The following is a 26,861-nucleotide window of genomic DNA, read 5'->3' as shown; positions in this document are numbered from 1 at the left end:
CGCTGGAGGATTAGCGGGCGCTGGGACAAGTGCGCCGCTGCCCGGCCCCGCCCCCGCAGACCCCACCCCCGGGCACGCCTCCACCCCTCATTGGTTTGTGTCCCGCCAAGCCCCGCCCCTACAGGCATCACCCTCACGCCCTCTCTCAGGCCCCGCGCCCACACGGCCCCGCCCAGGCCCGCCTCTCGTTGGTGAGCGCCCTGCCCCAGCCCCGCCTCCTTGTCGTCACTTCCGGGCAGAGTAGCCCGCGGAAGGCGGAAGTGTGTCTGTCAGGGCGGCCGCGAAGCCGGGCTGAGGTGTCCCTAGTTGGCACCCCGCGGCTCTTCCGGGTCTGGGCGCGGGGACACCAGGGTGGCCAGCGAGAACCAGCGGGTGACGAAGCCATGAGGCGGCCGCGGGGCCTGGCGGGGTCTGGAGGTTGACTGCTCCCGCCGCCTTCCGCGAGGCCGCCTCCTCCAGGCAGCCACCCGCCCCTCTCAGGGTCTCGCGCCCCAGCGTCCTCCCGGCGCCTTGGACCGAGGCTCCGTGGCCCCCAGACCCCCCGCTATGACCGCGGCCGCCGCCTCCAACTGGGGGCTGATCACGAACATAGTGAACAGCATAGTAGGGGTCAGTGTCCTCACCATGCCCTTCTGCTTCAAACAGGTGAGTCTAGCGGGCAGTGGTCGCCGCCCTCGCCGCCCCCGCCGCCCCGGGCTCGTCCCCTCACGGGAACCAGGGCTGGGGGAGGCGGTCCCGGAGCCCGCCCGCCTCGGGCCTGCAAGAGAAGCCGAGAGTTCCCTCAGTGAAAAGCTTCCTCACGACTAGTAACTTCAGACCAAAGTGCAAAGTGATCTTCCAGAAGTGGAAAGTGACCACAGGATTCAGTGTTATCTTTCTTTATTATTATTTTTTAAAAACTCTGACCCTACTGCACTTGTATGTAAGAAGCACACACGTCGAGCCCCCCAGGCCTTGGAACTAGACTGGGGGGTTGGTTACAAGGTGATAACTAAATCTGCCAGGTTGTACACTGAAGGTCTGTGCATTTCACCGTTTGCATATGTTACCTTAATTGAAAAAATCTGAAATTCCAATGTTAAATACCGTGGGAAAGAAAGTCACCATTTCTGAGGTGTGGATTCATTTGGCTTCTGTTTAATCCACAAATATACAGGCATTCGGTACTTTAGAAAAGGGAGGTTGATGGAATTATCAAATTGGGTAACTTCTTTCCTAAAAATGAACTTCTCAGCTTCCCGTGTGCCACGGTGGAGGTGCTGCTCCCCCGGGCAGGAGCTGTCCACTAGATAGAGCTGGCTTGCTTGAGGGTGGGAGAAGAGGAGGGGGACACAGGGAAGGGCAGGTGGTTATCAAGGCCTCAAAGGCCAGCCTTATGTGATGAAACCAAATAGGTGGAAAAAGGGAAATTAGATGGACATTTTGGAACTGAAACTGGCACAAGTCGTTTAATTTCAGATTAATACTTTGCATTTTTCATGTTTAGCATCTTTGGAATAAAAATAGCAAAAAAAAGAAAAAGAAAAAATGTGTTTAGGGTTCCCATGTGAGTGGTTGATCTGACTTGGTTGGCAAACACGTTGTCGGGAGGACAGAGACTGCAGGCAGATGTGGAAGGCCACGCTGGCGGCTTCCGGAACCCCTGGGGCAACATCTGTGTCTAGACGTGTGAATCCCAGCGTGGGCCGGCCACCTAAGGTGTTTCTGGGCCGACTACGTGTCCCAGTGTGCACTGCGACTTGCCTAGCACAGCACTGCATTCTGGGAGGTGTAGTTTACTGGTCCTGTGTCTGCAGATCAGGCTGCCATCCTCGAGGCCTGTCTGCCAAGTGCCACCATGGTTCAGATTTGAGAAATGATTCAGATTTGTATGTCTGCCGGGTGCTGGGTACGACGCCCCCGCCAGAGCATTCAAACTCGGCCCTGGCTGACTTGCCCAGAGAAGAGCTCAGAGGGAGGGGCCTTGCAAGCCAAGACCTGGATGTGGTCTGCCCTGCCTCTAGGGCCTGGCCGAGTTCCCACACGCTCTCACTCGGACTCGGCTCCTTCTCCATGGGAAGCCCCGTGGCCGGAATTCAGTGTGAGGTCAACGGGCAATTCGGGGATGTCTGGCAGCCATGCCATTTTAAAAAAGTTTTGGTTTGGGGGTTTTTGTTTTGTTTATTTGGTTGATTGATTTTAATAATTTGGGTACTTTTCCAAGAGAATTAACATTTTATTGAAGTGTAATGCATACAGAAAAGTGAACACATTTTAGGTGTCCTCTTGATGAATTTTCATAAAGTTAACAGCGTATGTAGCCAGCTCCCAGATTAAGGAGCACAGCATTGCCAGAGCCCCCCAGCCCCTCCCCACCGCCAAAGGTTCCCCTCCCACCTCCAGCACTGGAGGTCAGTGTGGCTGGGTTTAACTTTATGCGAATGGCTCGTGCAACAGGTTCGTTGCAACGACTGTCTAGAGTCCGTGCATTTATTTGCCCTCTAACCTTTGCCAGGCAGGTGTGGCGTTTCCTGTTTTGAGTGCTTAGGGACCGGGGCACAGGCTCTGACCCTGTGTATACGTGCCCCGGCGGGCTGACCTCGGGCTGGGTAGCAAGATCGTGGGATATGTGTACATTCTGCTCTGGTAGAAGCTAGTAGGACAGTTGGTTGTTTCTTCAGTTTTTGGATTCCAGATAAACCTGCTGTAAACATTGGCATACAGGTCTGTTCATGAACACATGTTTTCATTTCTTTTGGGTAAATACCTAGGAGTGCAATTGCTGGTCAGATGGTGAGTGTCTGTTTAACTTATAAGAAAGGCATAAATGTCATTTTTAATGTCTTTCTTCCAGAATGTGTTTATCACTCGTGGCTGTTGCTCCAAGTGGCTAGAAGGTGGCTCACTGTAGGGTGTCTGCAGGGACCTGGGGAGACTGGGAAGGGCCAGGAAGGAAACGGTGTCCCTGGTGCTGTTTCGGGATCACGCATGGGCTTCATACCCGTGGACAGAGTGCGTGGCCGCCACATCCAGGGCATTGTCCGTTCAGTGCTAGGAACTGTCACCCGTAGGCAGGGGAATAGGATGGGGCTGGGGCTTCGTGTGTGCGAGAACAGGGCCCAGGAGGAGGGCTTTGGGGCACCACATACGTGCTGTTCAGTGTGTAAAGTAAGGACACCGGGTAGTTTTGATTTTGTTAACGTCTCTGTTTTTCCCCACCCTCCAGTGTGGCATCGTCCTGGGGGCCCTGCTCTTGGTCTTCTGCTCTTGGATGACTCACCAATCCTGCATGTTCCTGGTGAAATCCGCCAGCCTGAGCAAACGGAGGACCTACGCTGGCCTGGGTGAGGGCGCCACCTCTCCACGGGGTGGACCTTTCTCAGTACATTAAGAAGTGTAGCGACCTGGATCGGGCCTGGGCCTCATTGCTTTATTTTTCTTCCACTTTGTTCTTAGAGAGTCCATTGAGCAGCAATTTCTTTCTTATTTTAAAATGTAACGCCCTTTGAAAGCCCTGCTAACGTGAACGCAAGCCTCAAGGCCGAGGTGGTGCTCTTTCTCCTGCCCACCTTTAAGCTCACACACACGCACAGAGCCCCTCCCAGCTCAGCTCACACACACACACAGAGCCCCCTCCCGACTCACACACACACAGAGCCCCTCCCAGCTCAGCTCACACACACACACAGAGCCCCCTCCCGACTCACACACACACAGAGCCCCTCCCAGCTCAGCTCACACACACGCACAGAGCCCCTCCCAGCTCAGCTCACACACACGCACAGAGGCCCCTCCCAGCTCAGCTCACACACACGCACAGAGCCCCTCCCAGCTCAGCTCACACACACGCACAGAGCCCCTCCCAGCTCAGCTCACACACACGCACAGAGCCCCTCCCAACTCAGCTCACACACACACACAGAGGCCCCCTCCCGACTCAGCTCACACACACACACAGAGCCCCTCCCAGCTCAGCTCACACACACACACAGAGGCCCCTCCCAGCTCAGCTCACAGACACACACAGAGGCCCCCTCCCAGCTCAGCTCACACACACACACAGAGGCCCCTCCCAGCTCAGCTCACACACACACACAGAGCCCCTCCCAACTCAGCTCACAGACACACACAGAGCCCCTCCCGGCTCAGCTCACACACACACACAGAGCCCCCTCCCAGCTCAGCTCACACACACACACAGAGGCCCCCTCCCAGCTCAGCTCACACACACACACAGAGGCCCCCTCCCGACTCAGCTCACACACACACACAGAGGCCCCCTCCCAGCTCTGCTGCCGCAGCGGCTCGGCGCACGTCTCCTCTGCTGACTTGGGTGCTGTCCGTTTCCTGAGCCCCTAGACGCTTCCCTGTGAGCGGCCCGACGGGGTCTCTCTGCCCATCCCGACTGTAAGTCCCGTGGCAGACTGTCCGGGGGCTCGGGCTTGCGGCTGGGAGCACGTCCCCGCCCCCCAGCAGCATGTGTCCTGTTTCCTGATGCTGTTGGCTGCGGTTTTGTTCCCTCTGGTTCTTTCTTTCTTCCTCTGATTTCCACCGAGGCAGGCATCGCCCTTCCTGCTTCCTTTCAGTTTGGAGTATTTCCTGGGCAGCTGGGCTCTGAGGGCTGGTGCGTGAGGCCTGCGTTCTCTCTGCTGCCTCAGGACTCTGGGCTCCGCATGCCATCCTGGGGATACATGGTGTGGGTGTTGAAATGCAGCACACGTGTCATCTGTAGCCGGCCCTGTGCGCGTCTGGGGAAAACTCCTGTCCTCAGGATGAGAGCCCCGGACGTCCCAGTTCATGTGTGGCCGGGACACCGGGTCTGCTCGCGGAGGGCCCGGCCCGACCCTGCGCTCACAGCTCTCACAGCGGGAGGAGGCGGCAAGAGGAAGTGGTGTGCAGCGTTCCGGGGGCCGAAGTACGGACACCTGCAGGTCCCATGCATGGGCTTCTGGCAGCGTGACCTCTGGTTTCCTACCAGTCTGCCTGTGCTGCATTGGCAGCGAGATGCTCGTGTTTGTTCTGACCTCAGAACTGAAGGGGTGCTTCCTTCTCTTTCCATTCCTATGAGGCCAGAGCTGTCAGGCTTTTTTATTGTTGGAGTCACTGAGGGAGGTGAAATTTATCAGCCAAACTTGCCACCCTCTCCACCCCTACCCACGAGACCAAATTCTGCTTGGGGTGTAATGTGCTCCGGGGCGGGCCCCTTCCTCCATCTGCAGGGCCGTGGCCTTTGGGGTGACCCTTTCTCCCCACTGAGGGCCTCTGTGCAGTGGGGTTCCTGTAGAAGATATCCCATGAAGTGCTTGGCTGTGCCCTGAAAGAGGACGGGTGACCCTAGACTGGGGAGGCCATGGTTTTTGACAGCTGTCTGTCTGATTATTCTTAGAAAGTTCCTAGAAGGCAGATTGGTTTGGCTAGATGTGAAAGACTGAGGGAAATTGCCCCATGGACGCCTTTCTGCGCGGCTGTCTGGGGCTCCTATCTCTGACTGCTCGTGGTGACTGCAGCGTGGTTCTAATTGCTAGAAGCAAAAAAGATCTGAGACCACCAGTGGTCTCTGGTTATGTCTTTGGTACCAAACAAGGGGGCTCAGTTGTGAGCTCCCACAGTCCCCTCGCCCAGCCTCCACCATCTGCTGCCCTTTGTCCTGGCTCGGTCTTGGCACGTTTCAGAAGTGGAGAGGCCCCACTGCTTGGAAAGGAGCCAAGATAGAAAGAGATGAGACTCTCTCAGACCCCGTGGGTCAGCAATCCTCCCATACCTCTTGGGCCGTCTCCTGCTTGTGGGCCTCTCTCCCACCCTCTGCCTTCTCCTGGCCAGAGACATCCCCAAGAGCTTGTGAAGCTGCCAGAGAGGGTGGGCTCGGAGGAGAGTGCCCACTGTATCCCGGTGCTGCAGGGCCGGGACAGGCAGCCTCTGTCAGCAGACCCCCAGCACGTGTTGTCTGCTGGATCCGTGGGCATCAGGCAGCTGGGGGTTGAAGAGATGGACAGACGGCCTCTGTCTAGACCAGGGGACAGTGCAGGGGATGGTGTGGAAATTCCTGGAACGGCAGGCGTAGCTTGAATAAATAGCCTGTATAAACCACCTGCATTCCGAGGAATGGGTCGGTGGTTTCCCCCACGTGTCTGCCACCGAGCCTCGAGTTTGCGTTTGCGACAGTGTCTCAGGTCTGTTCATCCCTGGAAGTGATCACAGCACTGCCCCTGCTGCTCTGGCCTGTGCATTGGCATGGCTGGAGAGTGAACCTTGCCAGTTTGGGGAGTTACAGCGCTGGTGGATCTTTTGTTGGTGTTTTTTGTTTTTCATGGGTTTTTTGGCTGCTTGTGGACTGGTTTGTGACTTCTATCCTCTTCTTACTTGCTGCTCCCTCACCCCGCAGGTCCTGCTTTTGCGTGAACTTTTCTAACCCCCCTTTTCAGGAGATATACAGCTGTGCCGGACAGTCAGCCGCCTCTGGAAGTCTTGGCCCCCGTGAGGCCACTCTGAGCTGGGCCTGCACTCAGGGAGTGTGGCCGGGCCTTGGGGCCACCTCGGACCCCTCAGTGTGCACTGGGGATGTTCTGGCATCGTGCCTGATCCTGTTGCCCACCCAGGTTTCTGAGGGTGGGGCCGCAGAGGCCTATCCAGCCAGTTTCCTCCCTGCCGTTGGCAGTTGTGTGACCTGCACCTGGCGAACCTTGCTGGGCAAATGAGGGTCATAAAACCACCCTTCCCAACACCCAGTATTCCCTGCATCTCCTGACCCTCGTCTGTCCAGCAGATGCCCATCATCCCCTGGTGGATGGCAGCAGGGTGTCGGGTGCCGTCCAGGCCCTGGCTCTGGGGACGGCTGGGTTGAGGTCACCACCCCCAACTTGAACAGCACTGTTGGGTGAGTGCTTTCCTGTCCCTGCCTGGCCGGCAGGGGGCGTCAGAGGGTGGGTGGAGGGTATGGGAGTGGGGCAGGGGTCCCACACTCTGAGCAAGGTGGGCTCAGAGCTGTGGGCCAGGCTGTGGCCCCAGGAGGAAGAGGTGACCCAGCCCCCCAGGGGAGACCAGAGAGCCCTCCCGACACCAGTCTCAGCTCCGCTGCTGGGAGGAGTGCTGGCCCTCGGTCCCTGTGAGGCCCAGCCCGTGAGCTGTAGCATGCTGGTCACAGATGGAGAAGGGCTGCCCAGCCCAGGAGCATGGGGACCTGAGTGTCCAGCCCACACAGGGTGTGCTTTCTCAGAAACCATCCCTGCAGACCCCTCCCAGCCTCGCGGGGCTGGTCCGGTGCTGTGGTTCCAACCTGGAGGGGCAGAGGGCAGCGCCGGACCCCGTCACCCTCCCAGTGCCGTGCGGGCGTTTGTGTTTGAGATCAGGATTGGAGGTTGCTGAGGGGCCGACACCTGCAGTGGTGTGCGTATCGGGGGCCGGGTACGTGGGGCGGCCCGGCTGAGGAGCGGGGAGCGGTGGCTGCACAGGCAGCACCTCGGGGGCAGCCCCGGGAGGGTGTCACCGTGGGAACCGGGCGAGTGTTTCTGGGTGAAGGGGTGCCACTCCTGCCATGTGCGCTGACCTCCCAGCACACCTTCTGTTCCCTCTGTCCAGGATATTGGTAGGTTTTGGAACCTTCTCTGGCAGGGTGCTCTGAGCATTTGGAACATGCTGTGGAGCTCAGCTGCCTTTTGCAGAAGGAAAAGGGATGGGATGGCTGGGCGCAGCCGCCCTCACGCTCAGGCTCCAGGTCGCGGGTCTCAGATGACCCCGAGGTGCGAAGTGTCCGTGCGGTAGTCGGACAAGCCAGCGAGGCCGGAGTGACCCCCTCTGCTTCTCGAGGCCGGCGGCCCGGTCGCCGTGCGGCTTCCTGGCTTTTGGCCGTGCTGCGCCTCTTTCTCCGTCAGCTCAGAGTCACGGGTGGTTTCTGGCCTCATTCACGTCAGGTGGCCCTTGCCTCCTGCTCCCCCCCCAGGGAGGGGGCCGCGGGGCAGGAAGCGGGCCAGGCGCTCACGCGCACCCAGGAGACCGGAGCTCTCTGCCCTCGTCCTGCTGGGCCCTGGGCGTGGGACGCAGGCTTGCCGGACCCCGTCAGGTCCTGGGAGGGACCTGCTGGGTCGGCAGCTCTCAGTCCCTCGTCTGCTGGAGACGGTTCCGCCGGCAGGAGGCAAGGGCCGAGGGGCCCCGCTACAGGACGCGCCATCCGCCAGCAGGGCAAGGGGGCGGGCCCGAGCGCACTTGTCCCCTCCAGTCCCGAAGTACCACAGTTGAGATTTTCTTCTGAAATAAAAGCCCTGAGCCAGGTCCCTTTGGTGTGAATGTGAAAACTGGATGTGCCAGGGCTGGGCCTACGGCCCCCCGGGCCCCTCCCTGCCCGCCACCCACCGCCCGCCTGCCCAGCTTCTGCCCCGGCCCAGCCTCCTTCCTGCCTCCTTCTCGGCTGCCCACCTGCCCAGCGGGACACTGCTTCTTCACTGGGATGACGTTTCTTTTCTTTTCCTCTCTTTCCTCCCTTTTTGTATGAAAAAACCAACCTGCCCATGTCTTTCCCTGGCTTTGTTCTTATTTTCTGTGATTCTTATTTATCAATGGTAGGTCTGAAAAAAGCGTGGGACCGAAATTTAGAAATATCCCCCTCACACTCGTGCAACTCCAGGCCCACGGGTTTTTGTCAAATCTCCCTCCACGACTTTTATCGGTAACGTCCTCATGGATGGGCTCCGTGCTGCTGGCTGAGCGATAACTCTCCTTTCTTCTGCGCCAGCGTTGCACGCCTACGGAAAAGCGGGGAAGATGCTGGTGGAGACCAGGTAGGTGGTGTGGCCTGGGCGGGTGTAGTCCTCTCTGTGCTTCGCCTGCAGCTGAACAGACTTGAGGGCTGTCACACAGTGAGGGGTACGTTTCAGATGCAGGCTCGTCCGTAACTTAAAATATTTTTCTCTGAAGTGTTACTTACTGAGTAGTTGAAAGTTCAACTTATTGTACCCTTAAAATGGTAAGTGTCAAGGCTGAAAGCCTTATTTAAGTCTCGCTAAGAACAATATAAAAGTGGGGGCCCCCGGGGAAGGCGACCAGGCGGCCCTCGCCCCGCGGTGCTTCGTCTCAGTTCTGTTCTGGGGAGCGGTGCACCGCCCTGCCCCCAGCACCGCTGTGTAAAGGTGGCATTAAGCTGGGAATGTCCTGTTTTCTCCCTTTGGAGTACAGTTTTATGAGATGAAAAAATGGCTGGGAAATTGCACTTTGGGGCTTCTAAATTAGGGAATTGGAAACCGGAAAGAATAACCTGTTCTGAAGCAGTCGATTGTCCTTTTAATTTGTCTCACGTGGCAGTGCATGTTTGTAGCACCAGAAAGAACTTGTAGAACCTCCTGTGGAGAGGAAAACGTAACCCAGATAGAGTTCGGTGTTGCTCAGTGTTCCTTTCCGAGTAAAACTGCAAACCCTGCAGAACCCACCACCGTCCTGTAAACTGTTGGGTGTCAGCCCCGCGCCCTCCATCCAGCTCCTCCCTCGGGTTGTCACGTGTCAGCGGCTACCCAGCAGGGAGGGGCGCCTTTGGGGCTCCCCGGGACCCTGGGTGTCAGCTGAGGGGCCGACTAGGATGGTGATGAGCCGGGGCCTCTGTGAAAACGCGCTCCAACCATGCCTTCCTGCCGGCAGCATGATCGGGCTGATGCTGGGAACCTGCATTGCCTTCTACGTTGTGATTGGCGACTTGGGGTCCAACTTCTTTGCTCGGCTCTGTGGGTTGCAGGTAAGGACACGTGCAGGTGTCTGGTGCGTTGGAAGGCCTGTGGGACGCTGTCAGCCCACCTCTCAGCCTGTGTCCTGGGCCTGCTCTGGGCCTGCCTGCAGGTGACGGGCACCCTGCGCGTGCTCCTGCTCTTCGCTGTGTGCCTGTGCATCGTGCTCCCGCTCAGCCTGCAGAGGAACATGATGGCCTCCATCCAGTCCTTCAGTGCCATGGCCCTCATCTTCTACACTGTCTTCATGTTTGTGGTGAGTCTAGAGGGTGACAGGAGAGTGACCTTAGAATTGTCCCCAGGAGCCCAGAGCACAGACAGGGCATCTGGACTCAGGAGCAGGGAAGGCTCAGCCTGGGGAGTGAAAGTTTACGGAGGGACCTTGCACGCAGGGTCTGTGGCCAGGAGTGCAGGCTAGCCTTCATCACAGGGGGAGGGCAGTTTTCTCTTCCTTCCTTTGTTTCCCTTTCCTTTCTTTTCTCTCTTCCTTCCTCTCTTTTTAATTGGAGAATAGTTGAAAACAGTACAGAGACTCCTTAAAAAAACTAAAAATAGAGTTACCACATGATCCAGCAATCCCACTCCTGGGCATGTATCTGGAGAAAATGCATTAGAAGGTACATGCACCCCAATGTTCGTAGTAGTTCTTTTCTTTTTAAAAAAATTTTTTTTGGTGGTGGGGAGTTAGTAAATTAGTTTAATTACTTTTAGAGGAGGTTCTGGGGGTTGAACCCACGACCTCCTTTGTGCTGAGCACACGTTCTCCCCTGAGCTCTGCCCTCCCCCTTAGCGGTTATTTTCCCGTGAGAGTTTATGACCAGTGGGACGGGGGATGCAGCAGGGCATGGGTACTCAGAGTGCCTCTTTCCTTCTGAGCTCTGGGAGGCCTCCTGGTGGGAGCTCCCGGACCTGAACCCCCAGGCCTGCCCCGGCCCTGGGAAGGTCAGACCTGATCTCTCCTGTGAGAGCTGAACCTGAGAGTCTGTGCAGCAGGCTTTCCTTAGGGGACTGAGCCCCGGTGGCGAGCCGGCGTCCCTCTGCCGTGACGGCCAGCCCGGTGACCGGCTCTCTCCGCTTAGACAGTCCTGTCCTTGGTGGGTTTGGAGGACCCATGTCTGCTCAGGACCAGCAGGGACCTGCCAGGCCAGGGGACTGTCCTATCACCCAAGGCACTGGGGGCAGGCACAGCGAGGGGGCCTTACTGCTGACCATCTGCGCTCAGGAGGCCCTGCCGTGTGTGCTCCTCGTGGCAGTGCTCGGGTGCACAGCAGAGGGCAGCGGCCCTGGGACCACACCAGACCCTGGGCCCCTCCAGCTGGCAGCCCCAGGCTTCGCCGCGAGGGAGCTTGGGGCCAGACCTGGAGCCCCCAGCCCGCCTCTTTCCCACCATGGCGCGGGCCCCACCTGTGCTTGCCGGCCAGTGCCGAGCTCTGCTGTCCTCTCCTCGCACAGATCGTGCTGTCCTCGCTCAAGCACGGCCTTTTCGGTGGGCAGTGGCTGCGGCAGGTCAGCTACATCCGCTGGGAGGGCATCTTCCGCTGCATCCCCATCTTTGGCATGTCCTTCGCCTGCCAGTCGTAAGTATTGCTGGCCCCAGGGCCTGAGGCAGGAGTGTTTATGGGAGGGGTACGGGGCCAGGAGGCGGGAAGCGCAGTTTTCTTTAACAGGACGGTGCAGGCCCTCACAGCGTCCTGTGCGCCTCAGTGGGGCTGAGGGAGGGAGTTGGATGTTTATTCAGAGAGAAATTGACTTTATTCCCGGGCTGTGTTGCGGGCGCTGTTGGTGAGAGCACTGGTTTGCCAAGTCCCCCGCGAGAAGAGCTGGCTGCGGGGAGCGCGGAGCAGCCCGTGCCGTTGACTCACAGCCCCAGCATCCTGCCAGGCTGGAGCTGTTCGTGTGAGAATACTTCAGAGGAAATTGCACAAACATTGACTTCAGACCGCCGGGGACGCGCGTGTGCACGTGCACGGCGGGCGTGCTCTCTCTGGCACGCACCACGCTGTAAGTGCAGATCAGGCTGTTGCTGTAATTCCGGCAGCACTACCTTCTCTGACGAATGGCAGGCGCCTGGGATTCATGCCCAGTCGGACAGTAACCCGCTCGGCAGAGAGGCACCGGTCCCGCAGGGCCGGCGGAGCCGCCCCGCAGCTCCCCGGGGCGTGAACTGTGCTGGGTGTAAACTCACGTGGCAGAGAGCACTTGCTGAGACGGCTGTGTTCACACCCGCACGCGGCGTCCGGATCCTTCCCCACACATCGTCTCCCTTGGCAGCTCAGTCCCGCCTGCGCACACCCCACACTCGCTGTTTGGCGTCCCCGTTACGAGTGGTGACAGAAGTTACATTCTTTTGCCATGTACCTCGTTACCGGTTGTCCTTTTTGTCTGTTGAGCTTGCTTTTTTAAAGGTAAACCCTGGTCGGGCTTTTTGGTGGTGGCTGCTCCGTGGCCAGGCCTATCTGCTGGGTTTGGGTCTCAGGTCGAGTTACCGGTTCCAGAGGGTCTGTGCACACACGGGGGGCGCGGGGCCTGCAGATGCGCCCGCGGCCCCAGGGAGCGGTGCTGAGCCGTCCAGAGCCCGCACTCCTGCCCCGCATCTCTGCATGGACTACGTGCAGGGCAGGGACCACAGGCCCCCGCCTGCCGGGCTGGTCTCTTCCTGGACAGGCCAGGCCTTTACTTTGTCATCACCCTGTCCCTTTCTGGTCTTTGCAGTAGATGAGCATGTAGTGGTGCAGAACCACCAGGCCTGGGCTGCGTGGTGGGTCGGGTGCTGGGGTGGACTGCTGTGGGGGTCTGGCTGCCTCCATCTGGGGTTCCTGGCGTGCAGGTAGGATTGGAGGAGGGTGGGCACCGCGGCCTTTCCACACTCCTCCAGCCTCTGTGCTAGGCACAGTTCCCTCCCCACAGTGTCAGCAGCTCCCAGGCAGAGTATTCCCTGTGTGCGGGCAGTGTTGGGTGGGGCCGGGGTGGGAAGCCCTTGTCCTAAGAGCAGGTGCGCAGGCTCTCTGGTGTGGATCTGCTCCGGCCTGAGGGGCTGGTCAGTGCCCAGACACTCGCGCCGTTTCCCCTGCAGGTCCTCTGCCAGCTCCCTGGGCTGTGTGGGGGTGTGTGCAGTCACCCCATGCCCTCCGCCGTCCGCGGGTGACCCTTGCCCATGGCGGATGGCTGAGGGGCAGTGTGCAGAAGCCCAGGGAGTGGCGCCAGCTTCTGCTGGCTGGGCCCCTACCCCCGCCCAGGCCGTGTCCTTCCTTGTTAGTAAGGTTAGCGGGGCTCCTTTGTTCTCCTTTCACTGTTTTACGGCAGTTTTGGGGTTTGGCTCTGCTGACTGTTGTGCTTTGCATTTACGTCCTGCCGCGCCCCCTCCCGGCCTCCTGCGTGGCAGGACCGCTAGCCTGGCTCCCTTGGGGCACCGTCACCCCTCCCTCCGGGCTGCACGGCTAACCCTCGTCTTCTCTGTGGCCCACCTGTCGCAGGTGCCTAGGCCCCTCCTGCCGTTAGCAGAGAGCCCGCTGGACGTGTCCCTCCCACGCCCGGCGGCACCTCTGGCCCCCTCGCTGAGGCGCTGAGATGGGCTGGTGACCCAGCTTGTTTGTTTGACTTTCCATTCTTTTGACAGAGATGCTCTGAACCGCTTCCTGCTTGCCCTGTAAACACGGGCTGCGTCAGCCCGGCCCCAGGCTCCCTGAGCGGTCGTGCTCCCGCTGCCGCGGAACAGCCGGCCTCTCATTCTGCGGCACTTCCGAGCCTGAGCCGTTCACAGAGCGTGCGTTCGGGGAGGGCTGCGAGTGCCATCCTGTAGCAGGAGACTGTGGCCTCGGCTCTGGCGGTGGCCCTCCGGGTGGGAAGGCAGCTGTCAGAGACTTGGCTGGGGCCCCGGGGGAAGGTGTGTCTCTCTGGAGCCTCTCTGTGAAGTCGCTCCCTCTCACACAGCCAGGTCCTGCCCACCTACGACAGCCTGGACGAGCCATCGGTGAAGGCCATGAGCTCCGTCTTCGCCTCCTCCCTCAACGTGGTCACCACCTTCTACGTCGCGGTAGGGACCCTCCCTCCTGCTCCTCCAGGCCCCACTGCGGGCCTGCCCTTGCTCCCTCCCGCCCCGGGTGGTGGTGGTGGCGGTGGCGGTGGCAGCCCCCCGGGCAGCTCTGCTGGTCCACTCAGCTCCCGGCCCAGCCGCTCCCCGCACCCCCCCTGCTGGTGCTGGTGTCCGTCCCAGTCCCAGGAGGAGTGCCTCCTCTCCCTGCCTCCCCAAGACCTCCACTGATTCGCTGTAGAGAGGTGGTCCATTGTAGAAATCGGAGAGTATAGAAAAGCAGAGAACGAACATCATGGGCTCCAGCCCACGGGTGCAGACACAGTGCATGTAGGTTTTCCCGCTAGTCTTTTAATTTTCCGGTCCCTTGTGTTTTTCATGTAACAAGTAGAATTATAAATACACTGAGAGCCTGGCTCACTCCCCTGAACCATGTGGCTCTGCCACCTTCGTCGGCTTCGCAAATGCCCTCCGCACTGAGCCTCAGCCCGTGGGGCCGTGGTTTGCCCCACAGTTCCCTAGCGTGGGTTTTGAGCCAGATTAAGATCAGCCCGTCTGCTGGTCTTGTGGGGCGTTTGGCGCCCTCTTTATACCCGGGCAGCTCCTCCTCCTGCTGCCCTGTTGTCCCTGTGAGAAGCCACCTTGGACCCTCGCCTGTAGGCCGCCCGCCTCTCTCGTCCAGGAGGCGGTCTGCGAGCTGCCGGGCCTGCTTGTGACGAGGTCCCGCCACACGCCCTCTGCTGCTGTCCTCCCGCAGGTGGGGTTCTTTGGCTATGTGAGCTTCGCGGAGACCACAGCAGGCAACGTGCTCATGCACTTCCCATCCAACCTGGTGACGGAGATGATCCGCGTGGGCTTCATGATGTCGGTGGCCGTGGGCTTCCCCATGATGATCCTGCCCTGCAGGCAGGCCTTGAACACGCTGCTTTTTGAGCAGCAGGTAAGGTGCTCGGGCCCCTTGACGGTGTCCTGCTGGGAAGCGTTGCCGCCCGGGTCTCAGTTGCGTTCTCCTCCAGTGGCTTTTGCTAGATCCTCATTTTCCTGGGCACTGGCCGGCAGAGCTTTTCCTAGATAAACATCAAAAACTCAAATAGAGTGAAATCTCTTAACGGGGATCTTTTTTTGAACCCACTTTGGAGAAAAGAGCCTCTGATCAATCAGGTTGATTCCAACAGGAGATGTGGGGTCAGGCCCAGTGTCCAGGCAGGTTAGGCTGTGTCCCGAGACTTCCCCGCTCCTCCCCCTGTCAGGGGTGTCAGGGGCTGGCCTCAGTTCCACCCTGCATGAGAGGAGTGGCCAGGAGCTCAGAAGAGCTGGCTTGATCGACAGGAGCTGATGACGGCCAGCTGGGTGGGTGGATGGGCACTGGGGTTGGACCACTATTCTCTTTACATTTGTGTAATTGGAAGTTTTAGCAATTTGACAAAAGGTGTCTAAGCCTGCAGGGAGGCCGAGTTTCGCTTGCTGTCGTGTGTGTAGGCCCTGTGCCACGTCATCCTTTGTAAGCAGTTGTCAAACATACCATGGGAACTACAGTTCTCCTTGCTCCCTGACTGCCACCAGGTGGATGGAGGGGCCTGGGTGGGAACTCGTGTCCCTGGACAGGGCCCAGGTCATGGCTGTTCTTGTGTTCCCACCTACAGTCTCTGAGCCTGGTCCGTGGTCTCAGCCAGGGCCCCTGGTGGCCACACAAGTTCCATGTGAACTGTCTAGGCCTTGGGGGAGGGGGAGAGTCTGGGAGACGCATGGGGGGTGGCTGCCTGGGTCTTTGGGACAACTGGAACCAGGCTCAGTGTCCACGTGGCTGGCGTGTGGTTGAGGCAGCTTCCCGTGGTTTCTGCCACCAAGGACAGTGCCTCATGACGGAACCCCAGGCCCCCCCACCCCCCCAGTTAGCTGTCCAGGGACCTGGACACCGAGCACGGTCTGATTGGGCTCTGTCCGATCACGTGGCCACAGGTCTTCCATCTGATGCAAACTTGCATTTCATATCTGAACAGCATTTGTGTTTTTGTAATAACATATTTTACTCATTTTTTGAATTAAAAAGTCAGCAGCGGCGTTAGAGGAAATGCTGTCAGGAGGCGGGTTTACGCGCAGAACCTCCATCTTCACTGGGGTGGCCGCTCTGCTGCCCGCAGGGCTGGTGCGCGTCTCTGCCCCCGACCCCCTGCGCGGCTCTCCTCCTGCCTCCGGCCCACCTGTTCCCATAGAATCCCTTGCTCTTGCCTCTGGTCAGCTGTCCCGGTTGTTGCTGGCCTTTGACCCTTGACCTTCAGGAGTAACTCATGACCTCCTCGTGCATGTAGATGTGGGTTCTTCCTCTCCTCGTGGAGTGTTTCTTGGGTAAATTTCTAGGCAGGCTCCTGAGTTAGAAAGTGTAGACCTAACGCCCTCCCTCACAGGTCCATCCTAAGATAGCTGCCTGTCAGAAGACAATTCTGGACGTCGGGGGCCTCCACACCCTAGTTCTGGAAGGTTCTGAAGCTTTACTTGAATGGCGCTTTCCTAGCACAGTAGCAGGAATCGTGGTCAGCCCCTCCTGTGTGCACCCCGCTGTTCTAGAAGCTTCACTCCTCTCGCCCCCTTTGGTCCTCACCGCAGCCTGACGGGATGCTCCCGGTCCCCGCGTATATGGACGCTGAGCCTGAGGCTGGAGGTGGAGTCTCTTAGGTTTGATCACGGCCGGTCGTGACCTCTCTCCTTGTCTTCTTCCTGGACGTGCCTGCTGGAGATGAGGGTGCGCGTGCGCGTGGGGGGCCGCTGCACCCTGAGACCCGCGCACATCCCCTGAGACAGATCTGCATTCTGTTTCCCGTGCAGTGCGGCGCTTTTACAGGTCTCCCTCATGGGTGGCGTGGCTCCAGGAGCGAGGTTCGCCGCTGCATCTCAGGGCAGAGTTGCGCTTGTCCCCGCAGTGGCCGTGACGAGCAGCCTGTGCCTCCCTGGTGTCTGCAGTTCCGCTCGCAGGTCCACCTTCAGGCGACCTGCCTGCGCCCAGAGCGGGCCTGCCGCCCCCGGGGTGGACACGCCTGGGGAATTGCTAACAGGAGAGAGGAGAGGAAACCGGTCATTGCAAAAGTCTTTAGTTTTTATTTTTTTTCATGTAGCAAAAAGACGGGACCTTCGCCGCTGGAGGCTACATGCCGCCCCTGCGGTTTAAAGCCCTCACCCTTTCGGTCGTGTTCGGAACCATGTTCGGTGGAATCATGATCCCAAACGGTGAGTGGGGGCCGCACCCGCTGCCGGCCCTTCCTCCCCTGCTGCCCATCCTGCTGTCGCACGTGGGGCCGCGGGTGTGTCAGATCTCACACCCTGTGCCCTTGCACCCCGCTCCCCACTGCCGTCTGGAGGGGCGTGCCGACGGGCCTTCGTGGCGAGGTGGCTGCTGGCTGTGCTCGCTTCTGGCTCACCCCTGTCGCTCTCGTCCCCAGTGGAGACCATCTTGGGGCTCACAGGCGCCACGATGGGCAGCCTCATCTGCTTCATCTGCCCGGCACTGATCTCCAGGAAGGTCCACAAGAGCTCGCTGTCCTCCCAGGTGCGTGCTGCGCGGCCCCGCTCGGGGCAGGCCCGGGGCGGGGCGGGGAGGCGGCCGCGCTCCTGATTGCTTCTGTGAGCTCGCCGTGCTTCTTAGCACAGAAGCAGCGTGGGTCCGCATGTGGGGTTAAGCCGCGGGGAGCAGCCTTGGCAGCGAGGGCCGCCTGTGGGTGGGGAGGCTTTGCAGGCCTGGCATCCGAGTCACCCCAGCTTGCTAATTTGAGCATCAGATACTGAACAGATTTTCCCGAATGGCTGCATGTCTGTCTGGGGACCGGGCTATCCGTGTGTGCTGCACACTCCCCATCCCCATCCCTCCTGAGGTCACCCCTATGGTCTCGCTAAGGACTATCTCTGCAGGGCCACCTCTCCAGCCTTTCCCTGTTACGGACAAAACCTTGGTGCATGACTGCGCACGAGCATTTCCATGTATTTGAGGAAGAGTCTAGGACGCCTTCTGGGAACGGGATCCCTGAGGGCCTGTGTGCAGGTCAGCACTGCCGCTCCGTCTGCCTGAGGGTGGCGGCGCGTCTCGGCCTCCCTGGGGTGCAGCTGCGCCTCTCTCTCCGTCAGTAGTCCGTGCCCTCGGCTCACCTTTTAGGAGTTGCTGCGCTTTTTCTGTCTGGTGCATCTTGTAAGCGTTTCGGAAGTGCGGTGCGGACACGGCACAGCCCCGTTCTCACGGGCAGCCTGATGAACGGTTTGCTTAGAGAGCCCAGGCACGAAACCCTGTCCAGGGCGGAGACAGAACATTCTGGCACCCGACACTTCCCTGGGCTGCCCTCGTCTTTCCTCCGCCAATGTCCTGCTTGTCTGTCTTCTAACGTTGTAGAATAAGCTTGCCTGCCTTTCCAGTTGGTTCCAGCAGTGTCTCACAGGAAGTGTCGGTGCGTGTCTGGCTCCTTGCCCAGCCTGGTCACCCGAGTTCACGCACGTCACTGCGGGGCTGGGGGAGTCTGCCTGTCTCCCTGCTCCGGGCTGTTCTGCTCTGGAAGTTCACGGTCACCCAGAGCCGTGTCCCACACAGGCTGCTCCGCACGTTCCTTCGGGTGCGCGTGTGTGCACTGTTGTTTGTCACCTAGGTGTGGAATGGCTGGGTCCTGGGGTGCTGTCCAGTTCCTGTAGATTTTGCCAGACTTTTCCTGGCTTTCCAGAGTGGTCCTCAGGCACCATGTTGGAAATCCAGCTGCTTTTACATCTGCTGTCCGTTTTTCAGGGTCCAGCCCTCCCTACAGGTGTGTAGCGGGACTGCACTCGAGTTTTAATTTGCAGTCCCCAGGTGACTGTTGATGCTGAGCACCTTTCAGATGCTTCTGAGCCGTGTGGGGTCTTCTTTTGTGAATGCCTTTCAAGTCTTGCCCAATTTTTACCCACTGGGTTGCCTGTCTCCTTATTTAAAAGACTAGCCGTACGACTTTTTTGGAAACTTGTATTACAAGTGTTCTCTCACTCTTGGCTGCCTTTTCACTTTCTTAATGACACCTTGTGATCAGCAGATGTCCTTCATCTTGGTGTAGTTCAGGTTTTGGAATTTTTTTCCTTTGCTGTGTGCTTTTTATGTGCTGTTTAAGAACTTTTTGCTTCTCTCGAGGTCTTGACGATAGCCTCCCATGTAACATTGTAGTAGCTTTTCATTTTTCCTTTCACATTTAGAGCCACACTCCACCTGGAATGACTGGCGTGAGGCAGGGGTCTGGGTCCGTGTTCTGCATGGCTGTCGACATGGTGCCAATCAGCACCCTCCGCTGACGTTGCAGTGACACCATTGTCATCGATCTCCCATGTGTGTGGGACGGGGGCTCCCGTCCCTGGCCTGTGGGTCCCTCCCATCCCAGCGCTGCCCTGTGTCGATGGCTGAGGCTTTGCAATGAGCCTTGATGACACCAACTTCATTCTCAGGACGGTCTTTCCTGTCGTTGGCCCTTCGCATTTATTTCCAACTCAGCTTTAGAAGAGGCTCGTCACCTTCCTCCAAAACAGGCTGTTGGCTGTTGATTGGGGATGCATCAAACTGTAGGTGGAAAACTTGGCGTCATCATTCAACTCACAACTTTTCCTAATTTCCATCCTTATTTCTTCTTTCACCAATGGCTTCTTTAGATTTCCAGACCTGTGGGCGTTTATGGATTCCGGGCATGGTGCGCGTGCACAAGCCGAGGCGCCTCGGTCCTTGGACGGCGGCGGGGCTGGCGCTGCGGCGCAGCAGGCAGCCCGTCCTGCCAGTGTCCGGCTGCGGTGGGGCGCAGCGTGCTGCGTGCGGCGGGGTCGCGTTTACCACCGATGGCTGGTTTTAGATTTTACACATTCTTGCTGAGTTTTTAATCTTGCGTGTCAGGTATGAGAAAGGTGTGACAGTTCTTGCTGTAATTACAGGTTTGTTTATTTTCCCTTTAGTTCTCTCAACATTTTGTTTTGAAGCTGTGTTATTAGGAGCATAGTTTTAAGATGGTTATGTCTTATTAAAATGGCCCTTTTTCTTGTGAAATGTCCCTTTTCATCTTTGGAAACGCTTCTCTCCTTACAGTCAGCCTGGTCTGAGGTAATGCAGCCAGCCCAGCTTTGTTTGGGGTTTATGTTTGCACAGTGCAGTTTTGTTACCCTTTCTCTCTTGATCTCTCTGTGCCTTTATATTTAAGGTACATCTCGGGTAAGAGCATATAGTTGAGTTTTGTTTTGATTCAGTCTGTTAATAGAAGTATTTCAGACTATTTACAGTTAATAAAATGACTGACTTAGGGGGATTAAAGCTTCTGTCTTACTCTTTGGTTTTTATTTGTCCCGTCTGTCCTTTTTTTCTGTTTCTTTCTTGCTGCCTTTTGGGTAAATCAAGCATTTTAAGTCTGTGTTCTTTATTCTTTCTGTTAGTTGGTGGTGTACATTCTATTCTGCTAGAGGTTATACAAGGCAGTTTAATGTGAATCCTTGGTTTATTAGAGTTGACCATAAATTAGTTCTTTTTTTTTTTTAACTACTTTCTGGGCAAGGCAAGTATCCAGTGATGTTTTAACTCTTGTTTATTTATATTTTAAACACCACGTTCTTACTTTTCGAATAGTCAACATTTGTTTATATTGATCCTTTGCACCCTCTTGGTTTTCTGTGACCTGGTCCCATCTCCTGGTGTGCTTGGTAGTTTGTGGAGGTGTGTGTGAGAAATCACAGAGGCTCTGGGTGATGCTGTCCTCTGTCCAGTGGGCAGAGGATGGGCAGGAGACCTGTGTCCACTTGAGGCAAATCTGTTTCAGGTTTGCCCTCACTCCTTCCCAAGTCTCAGCCAGACGAGGTCGCCCACGGATTTCCGTACTCCACTTAGCTTTCATCCTTGTGACATCTGCTCTCTGTGCAAGTCTGCGCAACTGGTCGCTGGCATGTGCCTCGGGGGAGGGCTGCACACACAACGTGGGTGCCTCCCTGAGGTTTCCTCTTCTCCAGATTGTGGCCCCTCGTCCCTGAGGCCTGCAGCCCGTCCCGTGCATCTGTGCAGGCTGCAGGCTGCTGCTCCGCACCCTGTGGGAGAAGCCTGGGCTGGCAGCCGGCGGTGCCGCCTCTGTTCTCACAGGCCTCGCCTCTCAAGTCTCGGCCGCTAAGCTTGTTCCCCAGTGTCTTCAGCCAGGGGTCAGTGAGTCAGGAGCTGCTCACGATATGCAGTTAGCCCATTGCCTGCCAGGTTGCAAGTGTATTTCCCGCTTTGTCAAGTCTCAGTGGGGAGGAAGAACGTCGTTGTTAGAACGGCCTTCCCACCCGGGTGCTGTTTTAGGGGATTCTTCCCTCAGTTCTTCTAGTACCTCTGTGGCTTTGTTTTTCCACTGAAATCTCTGACCCATCTGAATTCTGCTTTGGTGTGAGAAACAAAGTAGGTACCCTAAGTTAGTTTCTAGATGGCTCCCTGGTTGTCAGAACACTGCTAGCCCACCGCCGACGTGAACCGTTACTGCTCCCGTGTGTGAAATTCTTGTACGTGTTTGGGCTCGCCTCGGGCTTGCGTTTTAGCTTCCCGGCCACCCCGCCCAGTGCCGTGGCTGGCCTCGCCCTGGTGCTCCCCGCGCGGGGTCGTGTGGCTCTGAAAACGTTTTCATTCTGGGCTTTCCTCTTTCATTAATGATGTTTCTGGATATCCTTGTTTATTTATTTTCCATATAAATGTTTGAATCAGCCGATCTGACTCTTAACAAAGATAAACCCAACTTTTGGGGTTTGGCCTGGTTGGAATTCACTGAAGCTGTGGGTAAACTTACAGTCGTTCCCCTGATCCTCTGGCTCATCTGCAGGGTGTGCCTGTGAGCCTCCTGGTCATCACGGCTGCGCTCAGCCCTCCTTCCCTGCCTCCACCTGCTGGACCTGCGCCTGCGGCCCTGGGGTGTCTCCTTCCTCCTGCCTTTCTGACTGGTTGTGCGTCGGGAGGCTCCAGGTTCCCCGTGTGTTAGCTTTTCACCCACTGATCTCACAGCTTCTCTTGGTGACTTCACCTCCCCCACCAGCTGTTTCTCCTTCATCTGTGTCATCCCGCACCTCTGGCCATGGCACAGGGGTCGGGGCCGGCTCGGCGTGTCCCCGAGTGGAGCTGTCCAGCTTCACGCTGGCTTTGGCTTCACTTATAGAAGTGAACAGGCACCTTTGTGCGCCTCTCCATGTCTGTAGACTAAACACACGTAGAATCACGTGAAGCACCTCTCTGTGCCCGACGGGGTTCAGCTGGCAAAGCCCAGGCTCATGGGCCCCCAACCCGGGCGCCGTCCCCGGGCTGCTCCGGAGCGGCCCCCCGCCTGGCTGGCAGGGCTGGCGGGGCTCCTTTCTTGTGTGGGTGCTTCAGGGCTCATCTTGTTGGTACCGCGGGGTCCTGGTCCGGACATGGATTTTTCTGTTGTTCTTCAGCCATCAGCTGGAGAAATACAAGATGTAAGGGATTTAAAGTTTCTTTTAAAAAAAATTAAGACTGCTTTGGTTTCCCCTGAACACCAGCATTGCTCTACGAACCTTCTCCTCACGGTGAGCAGCTGTACCACGCTGATCTCTGAGCACACAGCCAACGCTGGGCATCCACCACGTTTAAGAAAGTGGTTCAGGGTTGTGGGGAGGAGCCAGGAGCCCTTGGCCCTGAGCTGGGTCTTGTACAGACTTCAGATGCTGCTCAGACCCCAGGGGCTCGAGTCCAGCAGCACCCCCCCTGCCCTGACTGGGGACAGCCAGCGGTCAGCACCAGAGGGGCCCCTCGTGCCCGCGGGCACTGGCCAGGCCGCCCTGAACCACGGCCGGCCCCGGGCACAGCCAGCTCAGTGTTTCTGGAGAGGCAGCGGTGGAGACAGACTTTCTCCCAGGTTTTCCCCGTTGATCGGCTCCCGCCTGCAGGAGTACAGCTTCTCTCATCTCTTACTGTGCCGGGCCTGGGACTGGTTCTTTTGAGCTGAAATTTTTTAAAGGGTCAGCGTGCCTTTCAGAACACGTGTGTGCTCTGGCTCTAAGTGCATGGAGGCAAGAGGCGGTGTCTCCCTGCTCTTCGCTCAGGCCGCCTCCGCTCTGCCGACCCAGGACTTCCTGGTCCTCGGGGAGAGCCAGGCGGGCCGGGTCGGGAAGGGCAGACACGTGTCCACTGGTGCGGCAGCAGAGGTGTCCGGAGCCCGGCCCCGCAGGAGCTACAGGAGGAGGCGGGGTTTCCCTGGGTGGGGTTGGTGAGCCAGTCACTGAGGGCAGCCTTTATGATGGCTTCAGGGCCATCACAGGAGGGACGGGGTGGGGACGCGAGCAGCAGTGCCTCCAGCTTAGTTTGCTGGGCTGCACCCAAGGGGACGGGGTGTCTCCGCGTCTGCGCCCTGCAGCTGCAGGCGTGTCCAGCCTGCTGCGTCACGCTGGGGGCAGGTCATTCATAGCTGGGCACCCTGTGGTCTGGGCCCTCCGCCGGGCCCCTGGGTGAGGGGAAGAGACAAGCAAGGACCCTGAGGGTCTCAGTCTTCTGTCTGGAAACATCAAGGGGCCTGACCTCTGCAGCCGCAGGTGTGTGCAGGGCGCCTGGCTCCCCCTCCCAGAGGCCTGCTGGTGGGTGTGGCCCCTCCCTGAGCCTCTTCACTGTTTTGGCCCGTGATTCGGCCATGCTGATCAGTTAGGGACCGTCACCTTCTTGTGGTCAGTGTGGTTGGGGCCTCCGTGCTGTGCTCACGGAGGGGGCTTCACGCTGGCACCCTCCCAGAACGGGTGGGGATGCAAGCTCTGCGTGACCCTGTAGCTCTGCGTCTGGTGTCTTCCAGGTGGTGCTCTGGGTTGGCCTGGGCATCCTGGTGGTCAGCACACATACCACCCTGTCCGTGAGCCAGGAAGGCCCTGTGGACTTGGCCGAGGAAGCCCCAGGCGACCAGCTTGGAGAGGCTGAGGGCGAGGTGAAGGCAGAGGCAGCCTGGCTCCCAGGTACGTGGCTCCCAGTGACAAACACAGGCCCCCTTCCCTGCAGCCTTCTCAGGGACACCCTGGTAGCGTCACCTTAGGGTCACGGGGACACAGGTGGCACTTTGCAGGCTGTCTTACCTGCCCAGCTGCTTCTATCCTGTTTGGTGATTTAGGGGCGGGGGGGGCACGCAGGGGGCTGGCAGGTGCACCACCTGTGTGCAGAGGACAGACGGTGCACAGCGGATGAGGGGCAGCAGGGCCGAGAGCTCAGTGCCCCCGCTCAGTGCGCTAACAGGTAAGTAAATGTGGGCACCACTCACATATGCTTGTTTCACTTTGAGGACGTGACTTTCGAGCTGGGTTTCCCTGGACAGAGTCAGTGACCCCCCTCGGCTCTGCTCCCCACTTCGTGTTATTTCTTGTCCACCCGCCCAGGGAGGTGCAGGCAGGCTCCAAGCGCGGCTTCCCGAGGTACAGCAGCCTGGTGGTTGGGAGAGAAGAGGCGCCTGGAGCCCGTGCCTTCCCAGGCAGAGACGGGAGGGTGCGGGGAGGGCCCCTCCTCCCGGCCCGTGCCGGCCGCCCGGCAGCTCCCAGCGGCATTAGGTTCGGGTGTTGGTGGCGGTGCTGCGAGAACGTTCGCTGTGGGGGCTTCTGCCCTGACGACGCTGGGGTCCTGTATTCACACCCGTAGTGAGCGCGTGTCCGCTCACCTCTGCCTCGGCTTGAGGTTCCCCAGCCTGCCCGCCTGGCACCCCCCTCTGGGGGCGGTGCTGGTTGCTGGTGGATTCCAGGTCCCTTTGGGCGGTGGTGGCTGAGTCCAGGTGGAGCCCGGGTTTCGGCACCTGCTGTGACTGACAGAAAGGAGAGGCCCCAAGGGCTGGCGGGCGGGGTGGGCTCCTGCAGGGCCAGGCTGGCTGCGGCCCAGTCGGAGGCTTGGGACCCTCAGGTGTGTTGCCTCACCTCCCTGTGCTCAGAGAACGTCTGCGGAGCCAGCCCCGCCCCAGCTCCCTGTGGGAGAACAGTCTCTCTTGGGGCTCTTTTCGGGGAGCCCTGAGCCAGGAGTAGCTGGACATGCTCTCTTCTGCCTTCCTGGGATGGCGAGGGCTGGTGAGCCAAGATTCCCCCTTTGGGGGTTCCCTGCAGAGAGAGCCCCGAGGGACGGTGGGGTCCACAGAGAAGTCAGTGGTCAGAGGCTGCCTGGGTGCCCCACGCTGAGTTGCGTGGACTTGGTCACTTGGACGGGGAAAAAGTCACTTGAAGAGGGAGGAGGGTGTCACTCCTCCACCCCTGCTGGCAGCCCCGCTGGGTCCTCCCTCCCCCACCGCACCCCCTCTGGCGTCTTGGGTCCTGTGTGCCGTCCCTGCTGGCCACGAGCCTGCCGGGTGGCGGGCTTCCTGGCATCAGTCGGCATAGCCGGCCCCGGGCTGCCTGTCCCCACAGCGTGGCTCAGACTGCAGCCCAAGCAGTGCTAGCAGCTGCGTCCTGTCGGGGAGGCGGGCCTCTGGCTCACCTGGAGCCCGCCACGGCCACATCTGGTTTCCATTTTTTCCACGAGTCTGTAACAAAACACATGGCCCCTCTCGGAACCACACGCCGTTTGTTTAACGTGGTCTCCGTTTTTCTCACCCCCAGCCTCCCCCATCATTCACGGGTTGCCTTGTGGAAGCAGAGCTGGGCCCGCGGGCCTTGGCCGTGCTCCCCGGCAGACGTCTCCCGTCCGCGTGTGGGGCGGTTTATTGGTCTCTCTAGTGTCATAGAGGCCAGGACAGTGCCAACGTTCCTTAGCTCCTGAGCTGGCCTCAGGACTGACGTGGAAGTCCTGCCCTGGGGGACACGCAGGACCCGCTCCCCCAGCCCGGTGCTCTCTCTCGGAAGAGGTGGCCGAGCCCGTCAGGAAAGGCTCTGAGGCTGCTCACCTCAAGCCTGATGCCTTCCCGCCCCGGGTCTGACAGGTGGTTCAGAGTTTGAAATACTCGTAGCTCCTTCTCCTAACTGTGTGTCCCTCCCCTCCTCTCCCTCCCACCCGCACCTCCTCATGGTGTTGAGGCCGCCCTGGCCTGACCTCTTGTACATCGAGTCCCTTCCCCTGGTGGGACCCGGCTTGCCTCTGCTGGGAGGAGAGGAAGGGGCCTGTGGGTGGCAGTACGTCCACATGTGGGGACATAGGTGGCTGAGGGGGCCCACGGGCCCAAGCAGGAGCTGGCATCCCCCAGCTCTTTCGTGTTTGCTCTCCTGAGGCTGTGCGCCTTCTGCTGCTATGCCAGCAGCCCGTGCGTGTGGACAGGAGGGCTCCAATCCCCATGACAGACGCCAGTGTGCCTGTGGGGAGGCCTGGTGCCACGCCTGCCTCCTCTCCCTGGCCCCGCAGCTCCACCTGTGCCCCGCAGAGAAGGGCTGTTACCACCGCTCTGCTGCCTGATTTCTGTCCAGCTTTCTGCCCGTGTGTCAGGACACAGCCCTAAGCACATTTCACCAGTGCTGACATAACCACTCCAGCCGCAGCCAAATTCAGAAGGGCTCCTGGGGGCGGGAGGGGCACTGCCTCCCGGGTCCAGCCCAGAGTGACCTGGCCGCCCTCACGGGTCCCGCAGAGAATGGCACACCCGCCTCTGCCTGTTGCCCACGGGCAGACTTGCCTGTCTGCAGGAGAGCCAGGTCCAAGACCCGCTGGGTTTCCCACACGTCCAGAGACAGGAGTGTAACAGTCAGGATTCCCCTTGCTGCCTGAGTCAGGAGGAGCGGGGTTACCGAGCAACACCTCACGGTGGCGTCGAGGCGGCCACTTCGAGGTGGTCAGCACAGCTGCTCAGAAGCAGGGCCTGGCCTTTCAAAGTAGCATTGAGTGCACAGCCCTGGGGGCCTGTGCGTCTCCTGAACCTGGGGTCCCCTCCAGCCAACAGGGGCTCCACCTGTGGGACCCAGTTGCGATTTTAAAAGTCACTTTATTTTTGTGTTTAGCCGTCAGGGAGGACGGCTTCCATCTTTACTGATCACACAGAGAGAGACGCCCCCGTGTCAGAACGGCTCCTGCGGGGCAGAGTCCACAAGGAGGAGCCCCAGCCCCAACCCCCATCTTCCAAGGTGGAGCCAGCCTGGAACGCAGATTGTTCAGTGCAGTGTGCAGGCCTGTTCTGGCCGTGGCATCCCCAAACTGCCGCCCGGTCCTGGGTTTCACATCCGCGGGTTTCGGTAGCCTTTAGGTCCTTACACCTTGAGCCAGTAAAGGATCGCCT

At 58.9% G+C, this 26,861-nt stretch overlaps 1 protein-coding gene across 3 annotated transcripts in view; it reads left to right on the top strand.

Moving 5' to 3' along the window:
* The first annotated feature begins 232 nt into the window (after positions 1-232).
* Positions 233-26,861, top strand: part of SLC38A10 (solute carrier family 38 member 10) — a 34,684-nt gene continuing 8,055 nt past the window's right edge. For 2 of the 3 annotated variants that reach the window (XM_074343947.1, XM_074343946.1), the window contains exons 1-11: positions 233-645; positions 3,206-3,323; positions 8,705-8,750; positions 9,601-9,694; positions 9,796-9,939; positions 11,136-11,260; positions 13,614-13,716; positions 14,471-14,653; positions 16,824-16,935; positions 17,148-17,254; positions 23,493-23,649. In XM_074343947.1, coding sequence (XP_074200048.1) covers positions 547-645; positions 3,206-3,323; positions 8,705-8,750; positions 9,601-9,694; positions 9,796-9,939; positions 11,136-11,260; positions 13,614-13,716; positions 14,471-14,653; positions 16,824-16,935; positions 17,148-17,254; positions 23,493-23,649 — 1,288 coding nt within the window. In that variant the 5' untranslated portion in view covers positions 233-546. Of the gene's footprint in view, positions 646-3,205; positions 3,324-4,201; positions 4,387-8,704; positions 8,751-9,600; positions 9,695-9,795; positions 9,940-11,135; positions 11,261-13,613; positions 13,717-14,470; positions 14,654-16,823; positions 16,936-17,147; positions 17,255-23,492; positions 23,650-26,861 lie in introns of those variants that run through there. The other variant, XM_074343948.1, reaches the window with a different exon arrangement.

The sequence above is a fragment of the Camelus bactrianus genome, chromosome 16 (genome assembly GCF_048773025.1).
Source record: "Camelus bactrianus isolate YW-2024 breed Bactrian camel chromosome 16, ASM4877302v1, whole genome shotgun sequence".
Taxonomy (NCBI): Eukaryota; Metazoa; Chordata; class Mammalia; order Artiodactyla; family Camelidae; genus Camelus; species Camelus bactrianus.
This window is presented reverse-complemented; position numbering and strand designations above follow the sequence as displayed.